Consider the following 20,286-nt stretch of genomic DNA (forward strand, 5'->3'; position numbering starts at 1 on the left):
GTAGATTCCTGCCAGCCATCATTCTGAGCCCACTAAACCAATTCATTTGCAGAATCAGCTGAGATTCACCAGTTATTCTATAGGGAAACCAAGTGATGCTGAATCAATTGATAGAAAGCATTATGAGCCAATCCATCAAGCTGCAGTTCCACCTCCTACTCTTTCAAAATACAGCATACACAAACAACCCAGTCAATTGATAGTCCCGTCCTGTCTCTCCCAGCACATTACAAGCTTCCACTTTCTGAAGTTAACTCTGTGCCTGACCCACCTCCACCTCAGAATAAGCCAGCAATTTTCAGATCCTCTAGAGAGGACATGGTGTGGTTCACTTTTTATCCTCAGAAAAGCTTCCGTGACAAAGGCCCTGTTAAAGGAACTAACAGATTCAGAAAACACTTGCTCCTTCTTACAACTGCTTTGCAATAAAACCTTGCCTAGTGCTACAAGGTCCTTTGAGCACAAATTTAGAAGTCCTAAACCCAAATGCAATCTCTTGACAAATGAAGTTCAACATAAATCACAGTCACCATTAAAATTTCCCAGTTCTCACCAAACCAATTCTCACTAATCTGTTTCAAAAGTACACAGCTTATTGCAGCTTCCCAAGTTTGACAGTGAAATGGCTACAAAACCTTCAGTGAACAGGTTCAACAGTCCTGAATATCAACCCAGTAATGTTAATGCTGTTCCTAAAGCCATTCCTATAAGCCCTTCAGCACTCAAGGATGAGAAGGAGGACCACAGACACACTGTTACAGCCACAGCAAGAGGTGTATTTAACAGCTACGGTGGTGTGTTCAGCTCCATAGGGTCTGGAGGTAGTAGTTTTGTGCCACAGGGTATATTCCAGGTGGACTAGATCAAGAAATCTGTTTCAAAGTCTGCAAAAAACAACTCTTCCACTCTTGGTCAAAGAGAAAAGTAAAATGCTTCTTAGTCCCTCAGTAATGTCAGAGCCTCATGGATTAACATTCCTGAAATGAGTGGAGCTGTGCCTGATGTACAGTGACCCCAAAACCCGTCAGAACAGGTCCCTTCCTGGGGATCCAGACTATCTCATTGGAGGAAACTGTTTCTCAATCCTAACTGACCCTTTATAAATATGAAGTTAGCTCAGTGAATAAAAAATGGGAAACTGATATAGACCTCACATATAAGGTGAACCACTTTATTTCAAGACCAGTAAGAGTAGCTTGCAGGCATAAATTATAAACAATAAAATTTACCATATGAACCAGTTCCTTCTTCCCATTTTGGACACTTGACTTGCAATTTTCTTTGTTCCAGTTCTTTAAGTGGATCATATGAGGACCTCATCCTAAACATGCAGTGGGGCCATATGTCCACGGAGTCTGCTTTTTCTGCTATCTCTTGGTGACCTGCAGTCTCCAGTAGCAGCCTTCTCTTCTATGTGTGCTGTGCATGAAGACCCTGAGTAAGAATGGTGCCCCTGCAGTACATTAGCATAAAGAACACAGCATTGTTCCTTGTTTGGAGGTTGAAGGGGCATAGTAGCTGAATACATAGTTAAAGCTGAGATGGCAGTCAGTTCAGTCTGTCTTCCTAGCTATTCTTGTTGCTTTCATTTGGACTCATTCTGGTTGGTCATTGTGTTTCCTGAAGTCTGCCATTCAGACTAGTTGTGGTATTTCTCAATAAGCTCTGCACAGAGGAACATATCATCTGCATGTTCTGCCAGGGACAGTTGTTAATATACTCCTGAATAGCTGTCTTTGTCACAGCAACCCATCTTGTAACCCGTGCCTATCTTATGATCTTCTCTGGCTTCCTGATCCTTTCTTCCGGAATTGCTACTCAGTAAATTGTTCTTCATTCTGTATTTCTGCAGATAATCATCTACTGCTTCTGTGTAATAATATTATCCATTTGACTTTAATTAATTCCATCTTCCAAAATCAAGATAACTGAAATCTAAACTAGTCCTCAAAATACTTTTCACCCTCTGTCCTTGTTTCTATCCATACAACAGACTGTCACACAGGACGGACATAGATCCAGGATAAAAGTTTCTCTACAGAAATTAATTCATATATTTTCTACCGAATTATTTTGATTAATGCTTATATTTCAATGATGAACCATTAGTACCCGTTCTGAGTAGCACCATGCAAACATTTTTTCATTCTGTTTGCACCAGTTCCATACATATTTTCTCCTCTGTATTAGTTAATCTTTCTTCTTGCATACTCTTGCTGCCTTCATATCCCGGAATATATTCATGTCAAAAAGAATGCAGTCCATTGTCATCTTTATGTAGTTAAAATTGTGGTTAAAATTTGTAAGGGGAGAAGAGACTAAACAAATGTGCACACATGAAGACACATATTCATCACATTTAAATGTTTCTTCCACTATGAATAATAATCGTTTTGACAGGAGAGCAGAAAGGGGCTATATGTGCCATCTACTGTGCTATGTCAACTATATGAAGTATAATACATGTATTTTTTAACAGTGTTCTATTGATCCGCAGTTGCCTCATGATGGTTTTGTATTGCATTGCTTTTACATTTGTTGTGGGCAGGGAGGTTAGGTTAGACAAACTCTCGATGTCCTTTCCAGTCTCAGTTATTCTGGTTCTACATGTAATTTTTAAATTTACTTGATATAAATAAAAGCATTTTTTTCATGTGTATCTGCATAAAGTAAAATACTTCTATGAATTATAAGGACAGCATTATCAGACTCTGTCTCTGTAAGGAGAAGTAATTCCAGGATAAAGAGAACTGGAACATAAATGACGGATCTATCTACTTTAATTTGTTTTCAGAAGAGTATTTTGTAGCTCGAAAGTGGGCCAGGTTCCAAGATATTCTTCAGTATATTTACTTTTAATTTTTGAAATAAATATGTACTAAGGATATATTTCAGACATTTTCAAAGATAAGAATATGTGTGTCAATAAAGCTGGAAGCTATGAGCTACCCAATAGAATATCTCATAATTGGTAAGAGAGTGCTTTATATTAATGATCTATAAAGAATCTTTTCAGCATGGTTTGTCTGCAATATATTTGATACAACATGACTGCAAATGTGCTTTGTATTGCTGTTTATATTAAATAAGGAGCTCATGTTTAAATGAATGTGTAGCTGCACAATATTGCTGTTAACCATGTCTCACTCAAAAGCTGATATGCCAATACTGATATTCTTCTTCCCTCCTGTTTTTTCACAAAACTTTCATTTATCTGAGTGGATTTTTTTGGGAGTAGCACTATGATATTTAAGATCCATTTAGCTTAATGGTACCATTTAAATGGACTATTTAGCGTAATTGTTAAAGGGAAGACCACTGCCACTTGCTAGTGCATTGTATCGTATTTGATTCATAGGCAGGAATTTTAACTGGGTGTTTCTGCTAAATCAAGCTGGGAACCAGCTTGAGCTGCAGGAAAAGCAGGGCTAACAGGAGTAAAATCTTGAATTGTCTCACATAGTGAAGACTAATATTTGCTTGAGACAGTGATAAATGAAGCCTTTCCTCATTGCTGCTGCTCAGCTTTATAAGAGCAGGACCATGCCAAAAAAACTGGTTTCTTTTTTGACAATTATAAACATTTGTGTCATCTTATTTTCTACTGTTACCATTTTACTTGGTCTTGGGTTTTGTTATAGATTCAGAAATCATTTGTGCTGCTGGGGTCAAGGATTACAGTTTGGGATTGGGGTAGGAGGTGGGGGAGCGGTGGGAGCTAGGAGTCAGGCTTGGGGTTAGTGGTCAGAGTTAGTGTAAAGGTTTAATAAGCATGGTCTAACACCCAAAGTTCACTTACAGCCACAAAAACAACTCTTCCTTGCTGGCCCAGCTCTCACACCCTTTGTTTGAACTAAACATGGCAGCCTCCAGGTCCTGCCCATTGAACTGCTGAGGCATGAGGACCCCCAGGGATCCAGCTGAAGCATTCTGTCCTCCTTGACCTCTGTCCATCTCCCATGTCCTGGGCACAGGCACCCGAGAGAGGGGTCAGAAGAGAGGCTGAATGTGCAGGGTCAAGAAGGAGGGCTTAGGCTTTGGGAATCTGTGTAGGTCTAGAGCTGGGGGTTAAACCTTCCTTTTGGGGAGAGGGATGAGCCTTTAGAGTTACAGAAGGGCTTTGGGTCAGGGTTTGGAGTTCCATTAAGAGTTTTTGGTAAGGAGTTGGGGTGTAAGTTGGAGGTGGGGGTCACAGTGAAGACTAGGATTAGGGTTAGGGATGGCAGGTTAGGGCTGCCATCAGAACAAGGATTTGGGGTAGGGATAAGATAAAGGGTTTCAGGTTTAGTTTTTGGCCTTTGCAATAGACCTTGGGGTTAGGGTTTAGTGAAGGGTTAGTGAAGTTGAAGGTTTAGGGATCAGGTTACATGGGCTTTGTGTTAGTGGCCAGAGTTGGGTAAGGGTTTAAACAGTGTGCTGCTCTTGCACTTGCTGTACCCACTACTTTGCCATCACTTTCATTGTCAAGACAAATCTAAAAAAATCCTGGAGTCGGCAGGATGCCCCAGCAGCAAAGTGGGCCAGCAGCCTCCTGGGCTGTCAGGAGTGTTAGCAGCAGGTCACTGAAGGAGATCATGCTACTCAACTCAGCACTGGTGATGCCACACACAGAGCACCCGGTCCAGTTCTGGGGCTCACCAGTGCAGGAGAGACACAGACGTACTAGAGCAAGTTCAGTAACGAGCCCTAAGAATAATTATGGACCTGGAGCATCTCTCCTGTGAGGAGAGACTCAAGGAGCAAAGACTGTTCAGCCCAGAGAAGAGGAGGCTCAGTGAGATCTTACACATTGTTTCAATGCCTGATGGACAGGTGAAAAGAGGACAGAGCCAGACTCTGCTTGGTGGTGCCCAGTGTCAGGACAAGAGTTCATGAGTATAAACTGAAATACAGGAAATTCCAGCTGAGTATAAGAGAACACTGAGCTGAACCTACATTGAAGAGAGGGGTTAAATTAGGTTATCTCTAGAGAACCCTGGCAACCTCAGCTGTTCTATAATTTATAAGGAAATTATCTGCATAAATTTTTATTTAATTTTTTGCTAGAAATATCAAGGTGCACAATCAAGCATGACTATGCTAGAGGCCTCTTTCATTCGTGGTTGCATTTCAGTTTTACACACTTAGTCCTTTGGGGAATACAGAGATGGGCTAATCTTTCTGACATAGCTTAGTCAATTAATTAATCAGTGAGTGACCCTGCTGTTTTATGGCTGTTCTTGTATTTTATTCAAGGTACAGGCTGTAACGTTTTCTTCTGAGTTCTCTGCAACCTTAAGAAAGATAAAAATGCTCCTAGTCCAAATTTACAGATTTTGCAGCATAGGCTCTGTGTACCAAAAGAATGTGCCATGGTGGTGTTCAGAGTTCACCTGCTGTTTGGTGGATCTAATGTGCAATATGAGAAAAATAAATGGTCTCATTACTTACCCTCTCAGGAGAAAAGTTACAGGATCGCTTAGATTGTGTGCTACTCAGGGTGCTCTTAATATGTTTTATATATTATTTGGATTTCATAACTCAGGATTATTTTAGCAAATCATCAGTGCTAATTTTAATTAGAGGAAAATGCTTCTATTAGCATGAGAATATGCAAAGTCATGTATTTGTGTGTAAAGTTTTTCAAGGTGACACTGACAACAAAGGTTGCTCTCACAAAGGGAACATGGCATTCTGCAGATTTATGGTTTTCAGAGGAGCAGTCTATCAAAAAATATTTTACCTTTGGTAATATTGTCCTCTGAATCTCCTGTGATTAGGAGGTCAGCATTGTATCTGACCTGTAACCTGTTTCATTTAGCTGAGAGCATCTCTTGTTTTTCTGTTGTTGTTATGTCAAATCTTTTCCAGCACTCCAAGCCTGATCTCCCATCCCTCCCCTGCAATGCACAGTGTAGTTTATATTCTGCCACATCTCAGGGAAGTAGCAAGGCTGCTGAGTACAAGTAAAATTTTCACTCTGACTCCTCCCTAGTCTTTCAGAGCACTCTGATCATTTAGAGTAAGGCACTGGAGCCTGGGAGCTAGCTGCTATCTGCCAAATTTGTCTTTTCCATAAATCTGGAGGGGAAGAAAACTTATGCGATATTTGCCCAATTCTCTTCCTCTCTTTGGAAGTGAGTGAGGTCAGCCAATCTTGCAGAAGTCAGTGAACTTGAAGGATCTAGGAGGTTTTGGGCTTTGCCTTAAACTGGTCTCTTCTGTCCAGCCTATCTCTAAGAAGGAGATGAAGTCCAGCATAACAGGTTTAACATATGGACTCTGACTCTTGCCGTGTGACCAACTGCATCTCCATGGAGGTAAGAGAAGGAAACTGAGTAGGTGCACAGTCCTGAGAATCCTCCTGCCATGTGTTACTGAGTTGTGGGTGAGCAGCTGTGGCTTGGGTTGAAAAAGAAACAGTTCAATGACACTGAGCAACCTCAAATGAGTGTCTGGAGGCTAGGTTTCTTTGAGGGCCACTAGAGAGAAGACTTGATCGGCTCCTAGCCTGAAGGTGACGCCTGGAGCTGTTACTTTGAAAGGATCAGCAGCAGCACAACCCAAAACCAAGTCACGTTATGAACTGTTTGACTCCCACCTCCTGAGGAAGCACAAACAGAACTGTGCTCCAGTAGATCTGTACTCTGCTGGATCAGTTGGGACTAGGATTCATTTGACACAATTTCTTTAAACACAACTAATAATGAGCTGTATGCCTTAGAAGAGCTGGGAAACCTTTATATGAAAAATGTAAGAGCTGGTATTGTTGTAGTCAAAACAAAAATATACTACTCGTTTGTTAAAGAAGGTTATTAAATGCATTTTTGCCCTTCCTATGAGAACACAGAACCTACTCTGTCTCTGCATCATACATATCCTTCTCACATACTTACTGTATTCAGGTCGTATATTGTGGTAGCTTTAGGTGATTTAAAATACACAACTACAATATAGTTTGCTCTTTTCCAGTGCTGTGTTGCTAAGACAAAACACTGTAGGGAACAGGAATTTAACTGAGTCAGAACATTAGTAATATTTGCAAAATTAATTGACCTCTAAAAAATACCTGTAGAACCAACTACATGTCCACTTCCTACATAACCAGTGTGAGAGGCCCTGTTTCTAATAAATGTACTTATAGCTTCATTACCACAGCAGACCTTTGGATGGTCTGGTTTAGTTATAGTGATACATTAGTAGTTCAACAGATGAACACTGTTTCCATGAAATTTTTGCGAACAATTGCAAATTGCAGGATAAAAAATCAAATACTGTATTATATTCTTACCCATTCGTGGATTGTCTTTAAAGTTTTGAAAAATAATTTTTTTAAACACCCATCACTTTTTCTCATGCTGTTCTTTAACTTGTTCTTGTTCCTTTCCCTTATGTCCTTCTCCCAACTGCTGAAATCTGTAAAGTTAGTGTGTGGTTTCACGGAGCCTTAGAAACTAACCAGTATTTTGTAACTGAAATATAAATTGTTTTATGATGCACAATAAAGCAATGTGAAATGCTGATCCTCACTATTGTTATGCCATCATGCAAGATTAATTATCTTAACTATTCAATGTAGCTTTTTCATGGTGATGACTTAAGAAACATTTGAACACTGAAGTAATTAGAGAATAGATGAACATTGCAGTATGACTTGAAGTGGTTTTGATATTTGTTGGAAGTGTTGTTTTCAAAAGACACTACCACTTTACCAAGATTTTTATTTATTGAACTAATACATTTACATCTGTGCTTTATAGTTAACCTTTAATAATCATGAGGATCTATTTTATTTCTCTTAATATGAAAGAAAAGAATCTTCATGTTTTCACCATAGTGTTGTATATAAAAGCATGCGAAAACAATCAGTCTTTCAGACCATACCATGGGGACAAATTTCTTCTTGAGTTTCAGGCAAAACTCTAGCACAAGTAAAGAAGCAGAAGAGAATAGCAAATAAATTGCAATTCCTTCATGGACACTTAAAACAAGATAATGTCTAGTTGCAATTTCCCCTGACTACCCCTGTCAGAATCTTGCTCTGTTTTGGACACAAAATAAAAACCAAAGTGGAAAAGAAAAGCTGCTTTTTTCTGCATCTGATTTTATACCTTTTAACATTGGTAGACAGGCTCATTAATTTCAGTGGGTGTTGGATCAAGCTATAGATCTGGAAGCCTAAACTTACTTTTCCAAAAATAGATAGCATTTTTATTTCTTCATTATGCCCTAATTTGAAGTCTCTTGAATCAGACTATTAACAAAATATTATCCTATCTCACAAAATAATGCAGATAAAACTAAAATTCTACTCAACACTCACATAGTACTTTTCCTCTTCAAAGCATTTTAGCACCACTGATTAATCATAACATTAATTAAACGACTATATTGTTAAAAAATTTCAGCCTTCCAAAAGCTCTGTTCTCTGCAGGGAGCAGGGAAGAGCATAGCAAGGGAATAAAACCAGCTCCAGTAATCAGAAAATTTAGCCTGCAGCAATTAAACTGAGGAATCACTTCCCTAGCAGAATCTTTTTTACCTTGGGCTAGTGGAAAGATGAAAGGAAAGATGACAGTGCAGTCTAAACAAGAAATAGATCTGTTGGCGTGTAAAGGGGCTGGTTAATTGGATATATTTGCACTATTTAAATCAATAGGTAGGCTCACAACTCCTTTCGATGCATTTTCTAGTTTGTATACCTGGCAGGAAATGCAATCAAAATTAATTAGAAAGGAAGTTATTTGAGTTATTGCACACATGGACTCCATCCATTCTGGATATAAAACCCAAACATGCAAAAATAAATTCCTTGGATACAACAACAGTTAAGCCTGAGGTTGTCATTTTTGTTCTCAGACAACCCTCCAGAGCTAAGTCTGCAAGGGAGACAGCCAAAGCCACCATTCAAATCCTTTTTTCTGGCCAAGAGAGCAGAAGCAGCAGAACAGTAGCAATACCTCTTATTGCCTTAAAAAATGCTGCTTTCTTCACTGCTGAGGGTGACAAATAGAATCTTATTAGTGGAGATTTTTCTCCTTCTGTGGACCCAGCAGTTGTTTGGCATACCAGGTCAGCAGATAATTAGGCACGTCAAGCTGAACTTGAACTGACTCATTTTTATAGTCCCAGCATGGGTGAGACAGTCAACAAATTAATGCTTGCAACTCTTCCCAAATTCATCTTCATAAACCAGATTGCAAGTCAGAGAGCACACCCTTGAGTTGGGTTGTGTTTGATGGTTGCTTCGCTTCTCCAGCATGAGAGAGGGAGGATTGCTGATACATGGATGACCATTCAAAGCAGAAGTCATCCACTGTGCTGGGTGAGAGGTGTTTTTATGAAACAGAAAATCCATTTGGCCATGGTACACATAAATCCATTTCAGTATTAGTCTTCTGACTGTTTTGCTGCAAACGTGTACACCCCTGAAGGACATCTAGTTTCTCAGAAATCCACATGGCAGGCAGCATCCATCCCATGAAAACTGCCAAAAGGACAGCAGCAAAGATGGAAGAGGGAGAGATGTTCAGCAGGGTCTCAATGCAATGCTCTACCTTTGGCATTACCTCTGACAGAGCCAGCTGAAGTGCTTCTGCATGCAAAGTGCAGACATGCATCTAGGCTTTAAAGCACATGTTAGAACATGAATCAGCAGGTGTAAAGTCTGAATATCTCTAGTCTCACTGTGTGAGAGACAACCAGAATGTGGAGTGCCATTGAGAAAGGAGTAAAATCAGTATTAGAAGTGACAGCAGATTCCACAGCTGCCTGTGGAATTGAGATACACAGGAGAGGCAACAAGAGTAGTACAAGAGCAATAGCGTTTAAACACTCTTTGAGTGTACTTTTGAGTCTAAAATCTGTGCTTGCAAGCTAGATAAAATGTCTTTTAGTTCAGAACATTAAAAAGCATGAGTCTGTGGTGGGTAGGCATGGGACTGGGAATGCAGGGGTGTGACAAAAGCAGCATCTAGCTGACCATCCAAGTGTAGGTGTTTAAACCAAAATGAGGAGAGATTGGAAAAGCTTGGCAAACAAGTCAGATGCAGAGATTTACAAGACGTGGCAAAGGATGATGAAAACTTCACAGTTAAAACCCAAAGGTTTGAGCGGATGCAGCTCAAGGAAGAAAAATGATTAGTCATGTAGTAGAGGGGAGAGGGGGTAGCCCTGAGAAGATGAGTTGGACATAAGAAAAGTAATCAGCCAGAGGGAGGCAGGAAACATAGGAAATTGAAAAGTTATGTTTCTGGAAGCAGAAAGAGAAGCTTCAGAGAGGCTGAAGGAGGAGAGTAACTGGGTTAAAATGCTCTTACAGGAAAGAAAATCTGTGAAGGGTCTGAGAATGCATATTGCTGAAAAGCAGTGATTGCATTGCACCCAGTTGTGATTTCCCATGGCATGTTCAGGTGCAAAATACCAAAATGCTTCCTTTTGTCTTTCTGCAGTGCTAATAGTTTCTATACATGCTGCTCCTTCATCCTTGTTATGGATGTGCCCTTTGTCATTGCTTGTTCTCCTCATACATTTTGCAAAGTATAGAACCAAGATCTTTAATCTTTTTGAAAAGATAAAAGCTTCTATATTGGTTACCCTTTTAGATATTTGATTCTTTTACAAGCAAATCTCAACTGACATTGCCACACAGTTATTGGTGTTCTACATGCTTTCATCACTCTGTGGTAGTTGGAGGGTTTCTTCCCTAAAACTGTAAAAGATTACTATTCCTGCTCCCTGTAGGGCTTTATATGCTACACTGCTGATGGCTGAATTTATTCTTGATAAAAAAGATTTTTTAAAAGAAAACCAATGACTGACACATCACATATAATACATCTGGGAAGATACAGTTCCTCTTTGTTGTGGTCCATACCAAATAACAATCTTATGTCTGGAAATCTTGCTGCCTGTCATCAGAGAAAAAAAAAATGAAAAGTGAAAAACTGAAAGTGTGTATCATTTATCTGAAGTGAAGAGGGAATCTGAGACCTCCACCTGGTTCTTTGTTCAGTCTCAGCAGCCATCTGCAAAGTGCACCTGGATCCTTGGGGGCACAGGAGGGCATGTGCGTGTAATGGATTTTATTCTTTCTTTATTCTCAAAAAGTAATTTATCTCTACAGACTCTTAAAATTTAAATTTTAAAAAAACTGCAAGGAAATTATGTCTGGTATCATTCTCTAGCTCAAAGTACTCATCATCCCAACTTAACTGGCAAGTTAAGCTTAATGTAAAACAGCTAAAACAGTGGTTTCCAGCCCATAAGTCTTAAGCTGCTTACTAAAACCAGTTTAAGTTAACTCATCACTCTTTCCCTTATAAATTATTGAGCTGAAGTGATAGTTCTTTTGGATAGAGATAATTGCAGTACTATAGTCAATTCCCATTATGTAGTGCAATGTGTATTTGTTTTGAAGTGCCAGAGGTTACAAATGTTTGTGCATGTCACTAACATAAGAAGTAAAAGGACCTGGGTACCTAATCAACATTTTTGGCCAAACATTGAGAATGATGTCTAGGTGCCTAGAGATAAGCATTAAACTTTAAGGACCAAGGGATATCCAATTTTGTTTACATCTGCTTTTCCAGAAGCCTGTGTGTCTTCCACAGGTCTACTAACCATGCAGGTATCTCAAGTATCCAAGGGCATTTGAAACCACATTGCCCCCATCTATTTGGACACATAAATTTCCCCCTATTTACCTGAAAATTGTTGGATTTTTTTTTTTTTAACACTTCTATCCCAAAGTGATCCAGAATTATTCATTCTCTGACACTTGCTAGAAGTGGTGGGGCTTACGCTATTTGGGGCATGCTTTTCTGTCCTACTGCTCCAGGGTTTTCCACTTTCTTCCTCCAGTAATAATTCATGCACAGTGGTCTTAGGAATAAGAAACAGATGTGTTATGATGAGTAGCATCACAGACCATGAGCCAGCACAGGCCAGGCCCTGGGGGGTTGACAGTAGACCCTGCCTTGGAATATCATAAACCTGCTCTGTCCACAGCTGAAGTCATGTCAAATGAGGGGCCCCAGGGAGAGGGAAGAGAGTATTGCTGTATGCAGACTGTGGCACTTGCAGTCCCTCACATGCAAGGCACCCTGCAGCAGGCACTGCTACAGACTCTGTCTTACGGAGTCACATGGAGAGCAAAGTCACTGGCTCAGTGGTTGCAGTGGAAGGCCTGTCTGGAGACAGTCATGTCATTTAGTGGTGAGCAAGAGGGCACTAAACTCTGTGCTGGCTGATGACCCTTATTTCAGGTTGTGCTGCTCTGTCTTCTTTTATAAACCTTCTTTCAAAAGGTTACAAACCTTTATAAACTAACATTGCCTCATAAGGTGGATTTTTTCTTACTCTTCACTCACCTTTCCTGCTGCTCCCCAAAGTCTGAGGAGTAATCATTTACTCAGTGGGTCAAGTGTCTCTCAACCTCAGTACTGCAGTCTTTTTTGCTTTCAAAGATATGGGTTTGTGTCTCCTTCCATCTGCTGCCTTTACTCCTGGCTCAGCAGCTCTAGCATTACCCTGCTTCATCTTTTTGGGCTTGCTTCCAACTCTTGCCCCACAAAAAAACACGTGCCTGGCTCTAAGACCCAGCATGACAGCATTTCTTATCTCTTAGCCTATTTTGTCTTTGAAATTGAGCGTGGTTTTCTCCCTTGAGTCTTTCGCTGGTGATAGAAAATCTCCTTATGCAAACTAACACACCTTTACCCTCTGAAATGTCATGAGGTTGACTGTTCTGATGCCTACAGTATAACTTGTATTGTGCAAGTCCAGAGTCTGCTACATATCGCAGTAAGCATAATCACTCTTTTTTATGGGTTCTTACACTCTGTCTTGCACCTCAGCATGTACTAGAAAACTTCCAGTGTTCAGAGTAAGCACAGAGCTCCTCTGGAACACCAACAGCTGGACTCTGAGGGGTTACAGGTGCCAGTAGTGGTAATATATTGCAGCTTAGAACAGTGGTATCTGACAGGGAAAGCGTGGTGTAGGAATGAATCATCAAATATAGCTGTGTTTCTGCCACTGCTGTCGTGATGAATACACTCTAATTTATTAGGCTACCAGTTGAATAACAAACTGACTAAAGACCAAAATCTGTTCCATAAAAATTAAGTAGACAGTTTTGGCGCATTTCTTAAGTAATGATTGAAAGTAATCATAAAAGCTCTCCTAGTCATATTCTTTCCATAATCCTGTGAAACACTGAAGTTGAGTAGTATTAAAAACACAGGGGTGGTGAAAGTGCCCAAAACCACGTAGAGTGCACATGTTAGCACAAAGAGAAGAAAGTTCAGATATATTCTGACATACAGGCACCAGTAGTTCTGGAATAGGATATCTGCATCTTTACAACAAAGTATGGTGGCATTTCACCATTTTTATATTACCTAGCTACATTATATGAATTAATGGGTATCTTTGGAGGGGGGGAATAGTGTACAATTATTTTTATAGAAAAATATATATTTCTAGACAGGGGTCTTTTTCAGAATTAATATCTGTTTGGGGTGTCTTGTTTCTTTAATAGGTCAATTTTCCTAATCTTGCACCCTCAAAGTAGGAACCATGTCACAACTATTTAATAAATTTGCCAATGTGTCAAAGGCATTATTCAGAGATCAGTGAAAATGGAAGTGGTTTTAACAATGTTACAACAGCAGCGAATTTGTCTCAAGGCAATAGTAGGGAAGTATTTCCACAAGTAGAACCTTATCTGTGATGATTTTGCTCTGGTTTAATCTACCAGAAGAATAGTTTGCTGTGCTGTTTGGCTCTGAAGGCAGAATCATTCTTAGGACAGTTATTTCATCCTCTGATATGAAAATTTTCCTGAATTAAGCAATGGAGGCAGATATTAAGGTGCTGAGGCTTTTATCATGCAAAGGAAAAGACATTAAATCTTCATTGTTGAAATAATAAGCAGATGCTATCCTCTTAGCACAGTCAAAGACTGAGTGCATAGCATTAGATGAATCACCTTCTTAATATGAAAATGATGGATGTCTTATCTTAGAAATATAACTTTTAAATGTATAGTATCAGAAAAATGTTCTTCCAAGCACCCACAAAATAACCCCTTTCCTGTTATGTCTATTTTATATCTTCCTTCCTTTAAAATTGGACAAATAAATATGTTTTCTTTTTTCCTTGTCAAGCTGTTGGCTGTGTTTAATCATATTATGTAAATCCTCTTTAAAAGCTTCAAATCAGTTTTGGCTCTTACAATGTGTAATGTTGTTCAAATACAAAAAAAAATTTAAAAAATCAATTTGTTTGTAGATGAAAGTAATTCTACGTGGACCTTAATGAAAATTAACAAGGCTGTTTATTTTTAATATAATCGTCACACACATCCGCCTCTCTTCCCAGCATCCTCACCAGTTCTCACTTCTTCCATTCAGGGAGGCTTCTTGTATTACCAGCTGAATTGCCCAGCTCTCCTGCTAGTGGTGGTAGATAATAGCAGTGCTAGATAACATTTTGCTGACATTCCAACACTGGTTTCCATTGCACATTTCAGTCTGCTTTCAGGAGAGGCTCTTAACACGGACAAACAAAATTCTAAGTGTGGAATGTAACACACACCAGTGAGAAGTCAAGGATCTCAGTTGTGTTGGGCTGGTGCAAAAGTACCTGTGGGAGGACTTCACATTCACACCACTGTAGAGCAAGGTTTCTTCTATAGCTCCTGCTGGAAAACATGACTCTTCTTCGTATCTGTAGTAAAGCAGGAGTATAACTGAGATAAGTGAAGTTAACCAGTAACTAATGGGTTTGGTTTTTTTTGTGAATGTCCTACAGTGATTTATTAACTAACTATATGTATAGTTTTAGGAAATCATCTTGCAGTATAAAGAAGATACTTTATATATATTTGACTTTGAACTTCCATGGCTAAATTCTATATTAAAGCAAATTCCCTGCTTTTTCAATAAATTTTCACATAGCTAACACAGTGTTTGAAGTACTTCAACCACAGAAAATGTGCTATCAGTTACACTCGTTAATAGGTTTTAAGACCCACGTAAACAGTGACTTGGATCAGCTCTGTAGCTCAGCTTCTTCTTCCAGCTGGTGTGCCACCTGTGTTTGGTGAACCTCTGGAAGGACATTTTGATGATGATCAAAATGACCATGATGCCTGTTGGATTGTGGTCAGTGGCTTTACCTACATGGGTGAGCAGCTTTGTTGGAAGCAGCAGTTCTGCCTTTTGCTACCTCCTGGGGACAGGGCAGGGAGAGGGAGGCCTGTATCCCCAACAGGTAGCTTCTGGCAGGGGGGACTGGCATTGACATTACAGGTTCTGGTAGGGAGCTCTCCAAACTGGACAACAGCTTGCACAACTGCCACAGATGAAATACAGTGACTGGATTTTACATCTACAAAATGTGAGTCTTCTGGTACTTGCTATCCAAAGGCTAAATTTGATGCAGTTCTTGGGGGAGAAAGAAGGGGAAAGCAATTTAAAAACCCTGCCAATCCCACTCGGAATATATTTTACTTGAAATGTGCTTCTGATGAAGAATTGAATGGTAATGTTGGCTGGAATTACAACTGCTCAGAATAAGGAATGCTGTACTATCCCATTGTTACACATTATGTATAAAAAGCCTGTTTTGTTGTTTTGAAGTATTTAATACTGACTTGATCATCTTATGCCTTACTGAAGGGTGTGCACAGCAGAAATGTTAGAACTGCTGAGCATTGGCATTTCCAGAATGCTTATAACCTGCTTGATTGTGTCTGGTTTAGTTTTCCGACTGAGCTTTCCCTGATAGCTCCAAAGCCTTTATTTATTGTAAGAAGCATTTTGTGTGTCTAGGCGTGTGTACTGGTGTGAATACTACTGCCTGGAATACCAGACCAGCTCCAGGAAAGAAATCTGCTTGGGGCAGCCATCCAGATTTCCTTACACTCAGTGTTCTGGGAGGTAATCTTTGGCTGCTGATAAAATTATCATCATGAACTGATAACACCAGAGGACTGAGGTGCTGAGATGCTCTGTTGCAATTGAAGTGAGGTCCAAAAAGAAAAAGGAATATTGGTCTGTTCTGGATGTGTGCACAGAGTAAAGCAGAAAGTCTCACTGATCTGATTTATCTACTTATACTTACTTCCAGCCAGTGGCAGACACTGCACTAGAGGAGTAAAAGCTACATCAAATCATGGTTTATTTTTTGAAACACCAGCTTAATTTGATATGTGTTGCAAACTGAAGTACTCACTGTAAGTGATATATAGCTATTAATGTGTTCATGTTGCACAGAACAGACAGATACAGGTGAAAATAGCATTTCAGACTTTTCTGCAACAGTCTTTTCTGCATTAATGTGTGGGGAAAAAGATTTTCAGTTTGCTCAAACAAATCATTTCTGGAAGAGAAAGGTGCTAACAATTGTTCTACATCTTATATTAATAATATTGCTTAAAATCATTACAGTGCAAGTAAATTAAATATTAAGTTCAAAGAAATAAAAATGTTTGAGGACAGGATTTGTATTTGTATTGTAGCATACTGGAATGATTCAAATCCTACTGTACACATTTTGTACACAGTTGAATGCTTTTTGTAATCAGGAATGTCTTCACATAATATAGAATATTTTCTAACACTTCACATTACCACAAAATCTATTTGACAATCTTTAACAGTTCAGTACAGAGATTTTAGTTTTTATCTGTATTATGAATATTCTGTTCAAATGACTGACTGTAGTTCCACCACATCAGGCAAAACTGTGAGAAATAAAAATTATTCAATGTCTGCTAGTTAAAAGATGTGATTTTCCTCTTGCCTCTGCTTTCAGATATGGATACAAACAACTGAATTTATGCATTCAGAAATAAGATTTTTAATAAGTATGCATAAACACTATGCGTAAACATTTTTAAGTTATCAAAAAAATCTGATTAAATAACCATATTATATACAATAATCATACCTGATCATACAAAATGTAATGTAGATTAGATTACTAATTATGTTTATATTTCCCAATTTTCCTGTCCTTTTCATCCTGCATAATACACTTATGGTGATTGCTAGATGCAAATTCCTAGCACATCTGCACTGAAGGTGATTCAGAGTTGTTTCACTGACCTCAGTAATAACTCCATCAGGCCTTCAACTTCTCTGATCTTCTCTTTATCACACTGAAGGGTTGAGCAGCCATTGACCATAACAGCAATCCTCTAGAACTGACGTGAGGCTTCTTGTGCATCTGTGCTGGTGCTAATCTGCCATATATATATTCTCAGAAGCTGCTTTTTTATTATTTTTACAAGCAATGCATTACTTATAAGTGCAATTTTGAAAAAGAAATCTGTTTATTTAAGCATGAAAAAATTACAGTAATCTTAGAATCAGTTAGATTGAAAAAGAATCAAGCTGAAACATAATATACAGAATTTCTTTTTATTTAAATGATGTGACCATTTTAAAAAATCCTTTAATTTTAGGAGATTTTTAAGTTCTGGAGGTTAGTGTTTTATTCAGTAAATCCTTGCACAATGCCAGATTGGAAGAGATGTCAGAAAGGCTCTTTTTGTGGTCAGTACCATGCATACAACTAAAGATGTGTGAAAAAGGAGGCATCCTGTTGAGCAATACAGTCCAAGAAGCACTACTAAACTCATTTAAATTGCTTCATGTCAAGCAGAATTAACCTTGTACAGGGAAGAAGTCTTCAGAGAAGACCTTCTCACAAATAACATCATTTGGTTTGCGTTCACTGCTGTGGTTTTAACAACTGATGTGCGTTCAATTTATGGTAACAGGCTGTGAGTTGTTTGGTGGGAGATGAGGACTTGCCAAGTTCTGTGAATTGTGATATTCAGGTTATCTTTGTGCCTATACTTGGCCTTTCCCATCACAGTTCCCTTGTTTTACGGGTGTGATGTGGCCATATCAGAAGTCTCTGACTGATGCCGTGTGGAAGTATTAACAGGGTCCATAATGTGTCAAATGCTTGAACATGCAATCATGTAAATATGGCTTGCTCCAAATTGATATCAATATCCAATTAAATTACCTGCAATGATGCAAATGGTGCTATTAGCCTTGCGTGTTTTCCCTGTACTTCTCCGTCACCCTTTATTGCTGTATCTTCTGAATTCTCCCTTCATTTTCTTTCAACAAAGGCAAGTATGCCATGAGGGATCTGGTCCACCGACTGCCAGGCGCTAACAACAGCAACAGCTCAGCGAGCAAGGCCATGTCTGATGACACCGTTACTGCCATTTGCTGCACTCTGCATGAAGTCATCACTAAAAACATGGAGAATGCCAAGGCCTTACGAGACGCAGGCGGCATTGAGAAACTGGTTGGCATATCTAAGAGTAAAGGAGACAAGTATGTTTTGCAAATCACCTTGCACCTTTTTAACCTCTCCAGTAGTTATTACTAGTCCTGAATGTGTTTGCCTTCTCTGTGCAATTGCGAGTTGAATCCTTCCGTTTCCACAGAAATCACATGCCCAGTGTGAAGGGTGACAAGAAACAGACAATGTCAATACCAAAAGTCTCACTCTGCTTTGGTTTATTTTTCATGTGCCATCCACAGTGCAGGGAGTGCACTCCGTGTGCATTTTAAGGAAGAGTAATTATCTACAGTAACCCCTACCTCTAAGCAATTGCAGAAGATCCCAATAAACATTAGAGTGGTTGGATTGCATTCTGCACAAGGCGTGACATGCAGGTGGAGAGGTCCTTTGAAAGAAAGGACCTCACCACAGTTCTGGTACTACTTCTCTTGATCTAGGAGTGAAGAATGTAAAGTCACTGTCCCTCTTCACAGCACCCTTTTCCCTGCCACCAGCTTAGTAGTAGATCCATGGATTTTCTGACTGGTTGCTTCTGAGAGAGCCTTTAGGCTGCTTTGTGAGGCAAAAAAATGTCTTGCACACAACTGTGACATTTTCAGAACAGCTATGGTTTCATCTTGTCTGTTTGGCTATGTACACACTCTTCATGAAGAGTTCACTCTTTATCCTTCTTTTGCCTAAAACAGATAGCCTGGTTCTCATATTTGTCAGCCTGATGAAGTATAGTGCAATGGGACTCTGGCAGTTTGAAAACAAAAAGCCTTCACTGTAGTGTACAAAACCCATCAGTCCACCTACTCGGAGCTGTCATCACACAGCCTACTGCAGCATCAGAGCTCTTAAAGAGCCCCACAAAGCCAGGCCACAACCTGAAGGAAAGATTTATGCACCCTACATTTGGTATGAGAACTTATGCTCGCCTATGTGATCGGAGCATTGCCAATATAATTTAATCACATTTCTTTTCCTCTATTGTCACCCTTTTCCTTTCATACCAAATTCATTATTGAAACATTCTTGCATTCAGATTGTAAAAGGTAAAAAGTAGTGTGACCAAGTATGTGATTCCAGCTGTGGGTGCTTCCCATGCTCTGCCAATTTATTTATATTTGCAATTTATAGTTATTGAAATTACCTAAATTTTTTATTTATATTTTCTAGATCAAATGTACTGACATTGCAAGCAGGTTCATATAATTTCTCTTAAGTTGAAAATGTATTTCCTCAGAATAATGCATTTGTCTACCTGTTCATTATCTGGTAAAGAATACTAATACCTGTTGAGTCTGGAAATTTTGAAGTATCGTGGGCAGTTTTAGGAGGATCCAAGGGCATAATTCCCTGTCTGAATATACGTCATAACTGTGAAAGACATCTATTTCTAATTAATCTAGAGCAGAGTAATTCCAAAATGCTCTTCCAAGTCATGATATGTATCCTTCCTCTCAAGTACTTTGACCTGCAGTCCCGTATTGTTATTTTTACAGGTTACACAGTTCTAGAACAAGAAAACCTGTCAACACACAGTGCTGCAAATGCCCATCTTAAGTAAAAGTTCCATTTTTCAGCTTTCAGAAATGTCAGTACTGTGTGCTGCTGGCTTGGTTTGGTTTCTTACAGGTAATTCATTGTTTGAAAATCGAAATTGCTGGTTCTTGGACTGATAGAAAATTCTGACATGCTCACTTTAATACAGTAAATCACTTCTGTATAAAGTAATTTTGTCCAATATGAAGCAACTGCTTCTGAATGTGCAGGATACTGAACTAGCCATGCATGCTGGTATGTATCAGTGCCAGTAGTGTGGGGCTGGCCCTGATAGCCTTTGGAATATGCCCAGGGCTTGAACAGTCTCCCTGTATGACACATGAGAGAACTGGTGTTCATAAGGTTATTTATACTGGCCAAGCTCATATCAGTTTCACTTAGCTCCTGCCTCTCCTCTGTATTCATGGAGTGGTTGGCACA

The 20,286-nt window shown here is 39.3% G+C and overlaps 1 protein-coding gene across 7 annotated transcripts in view; it reads left to right on the forward strand.

Moving 5' to 3' along the window:
- Positions 1–20,286, forward strand: part of CTNND2 (catenin delta 2) — a 638,555-nt gene that overhangs the window by 583,848 nt on the left and 34,421 nt on the right. For all 7 annotated transcript variants that reach the window (XM_064428418.1, XM_064428428.1, XM_064428464.1 and 4 more), the window contains one exon: positions 18,137–18,347. In XM_064428418.1, coding sequence (XP_064284488.1) covers positions 18,137–18,347 — 211 coding nt within the window. The remainder of the gene's footprint in view (positions 1–18,136; positions 18,348–20,286) is intronic.

This window comes from Passer domesticus, chromosome 1 (assembly GCF_036417665.1).
Source record: "Passer domesticus isolate bPasDom1 chromosome 1, bPasDom1.hap1, whole genome shotgun sequence".
Taxonomy (NCBI): Eukaryota; Metazoa; Chordata; class Aves; order Passeriformes; family Passeridae; genus Passer; species Passer domesticus.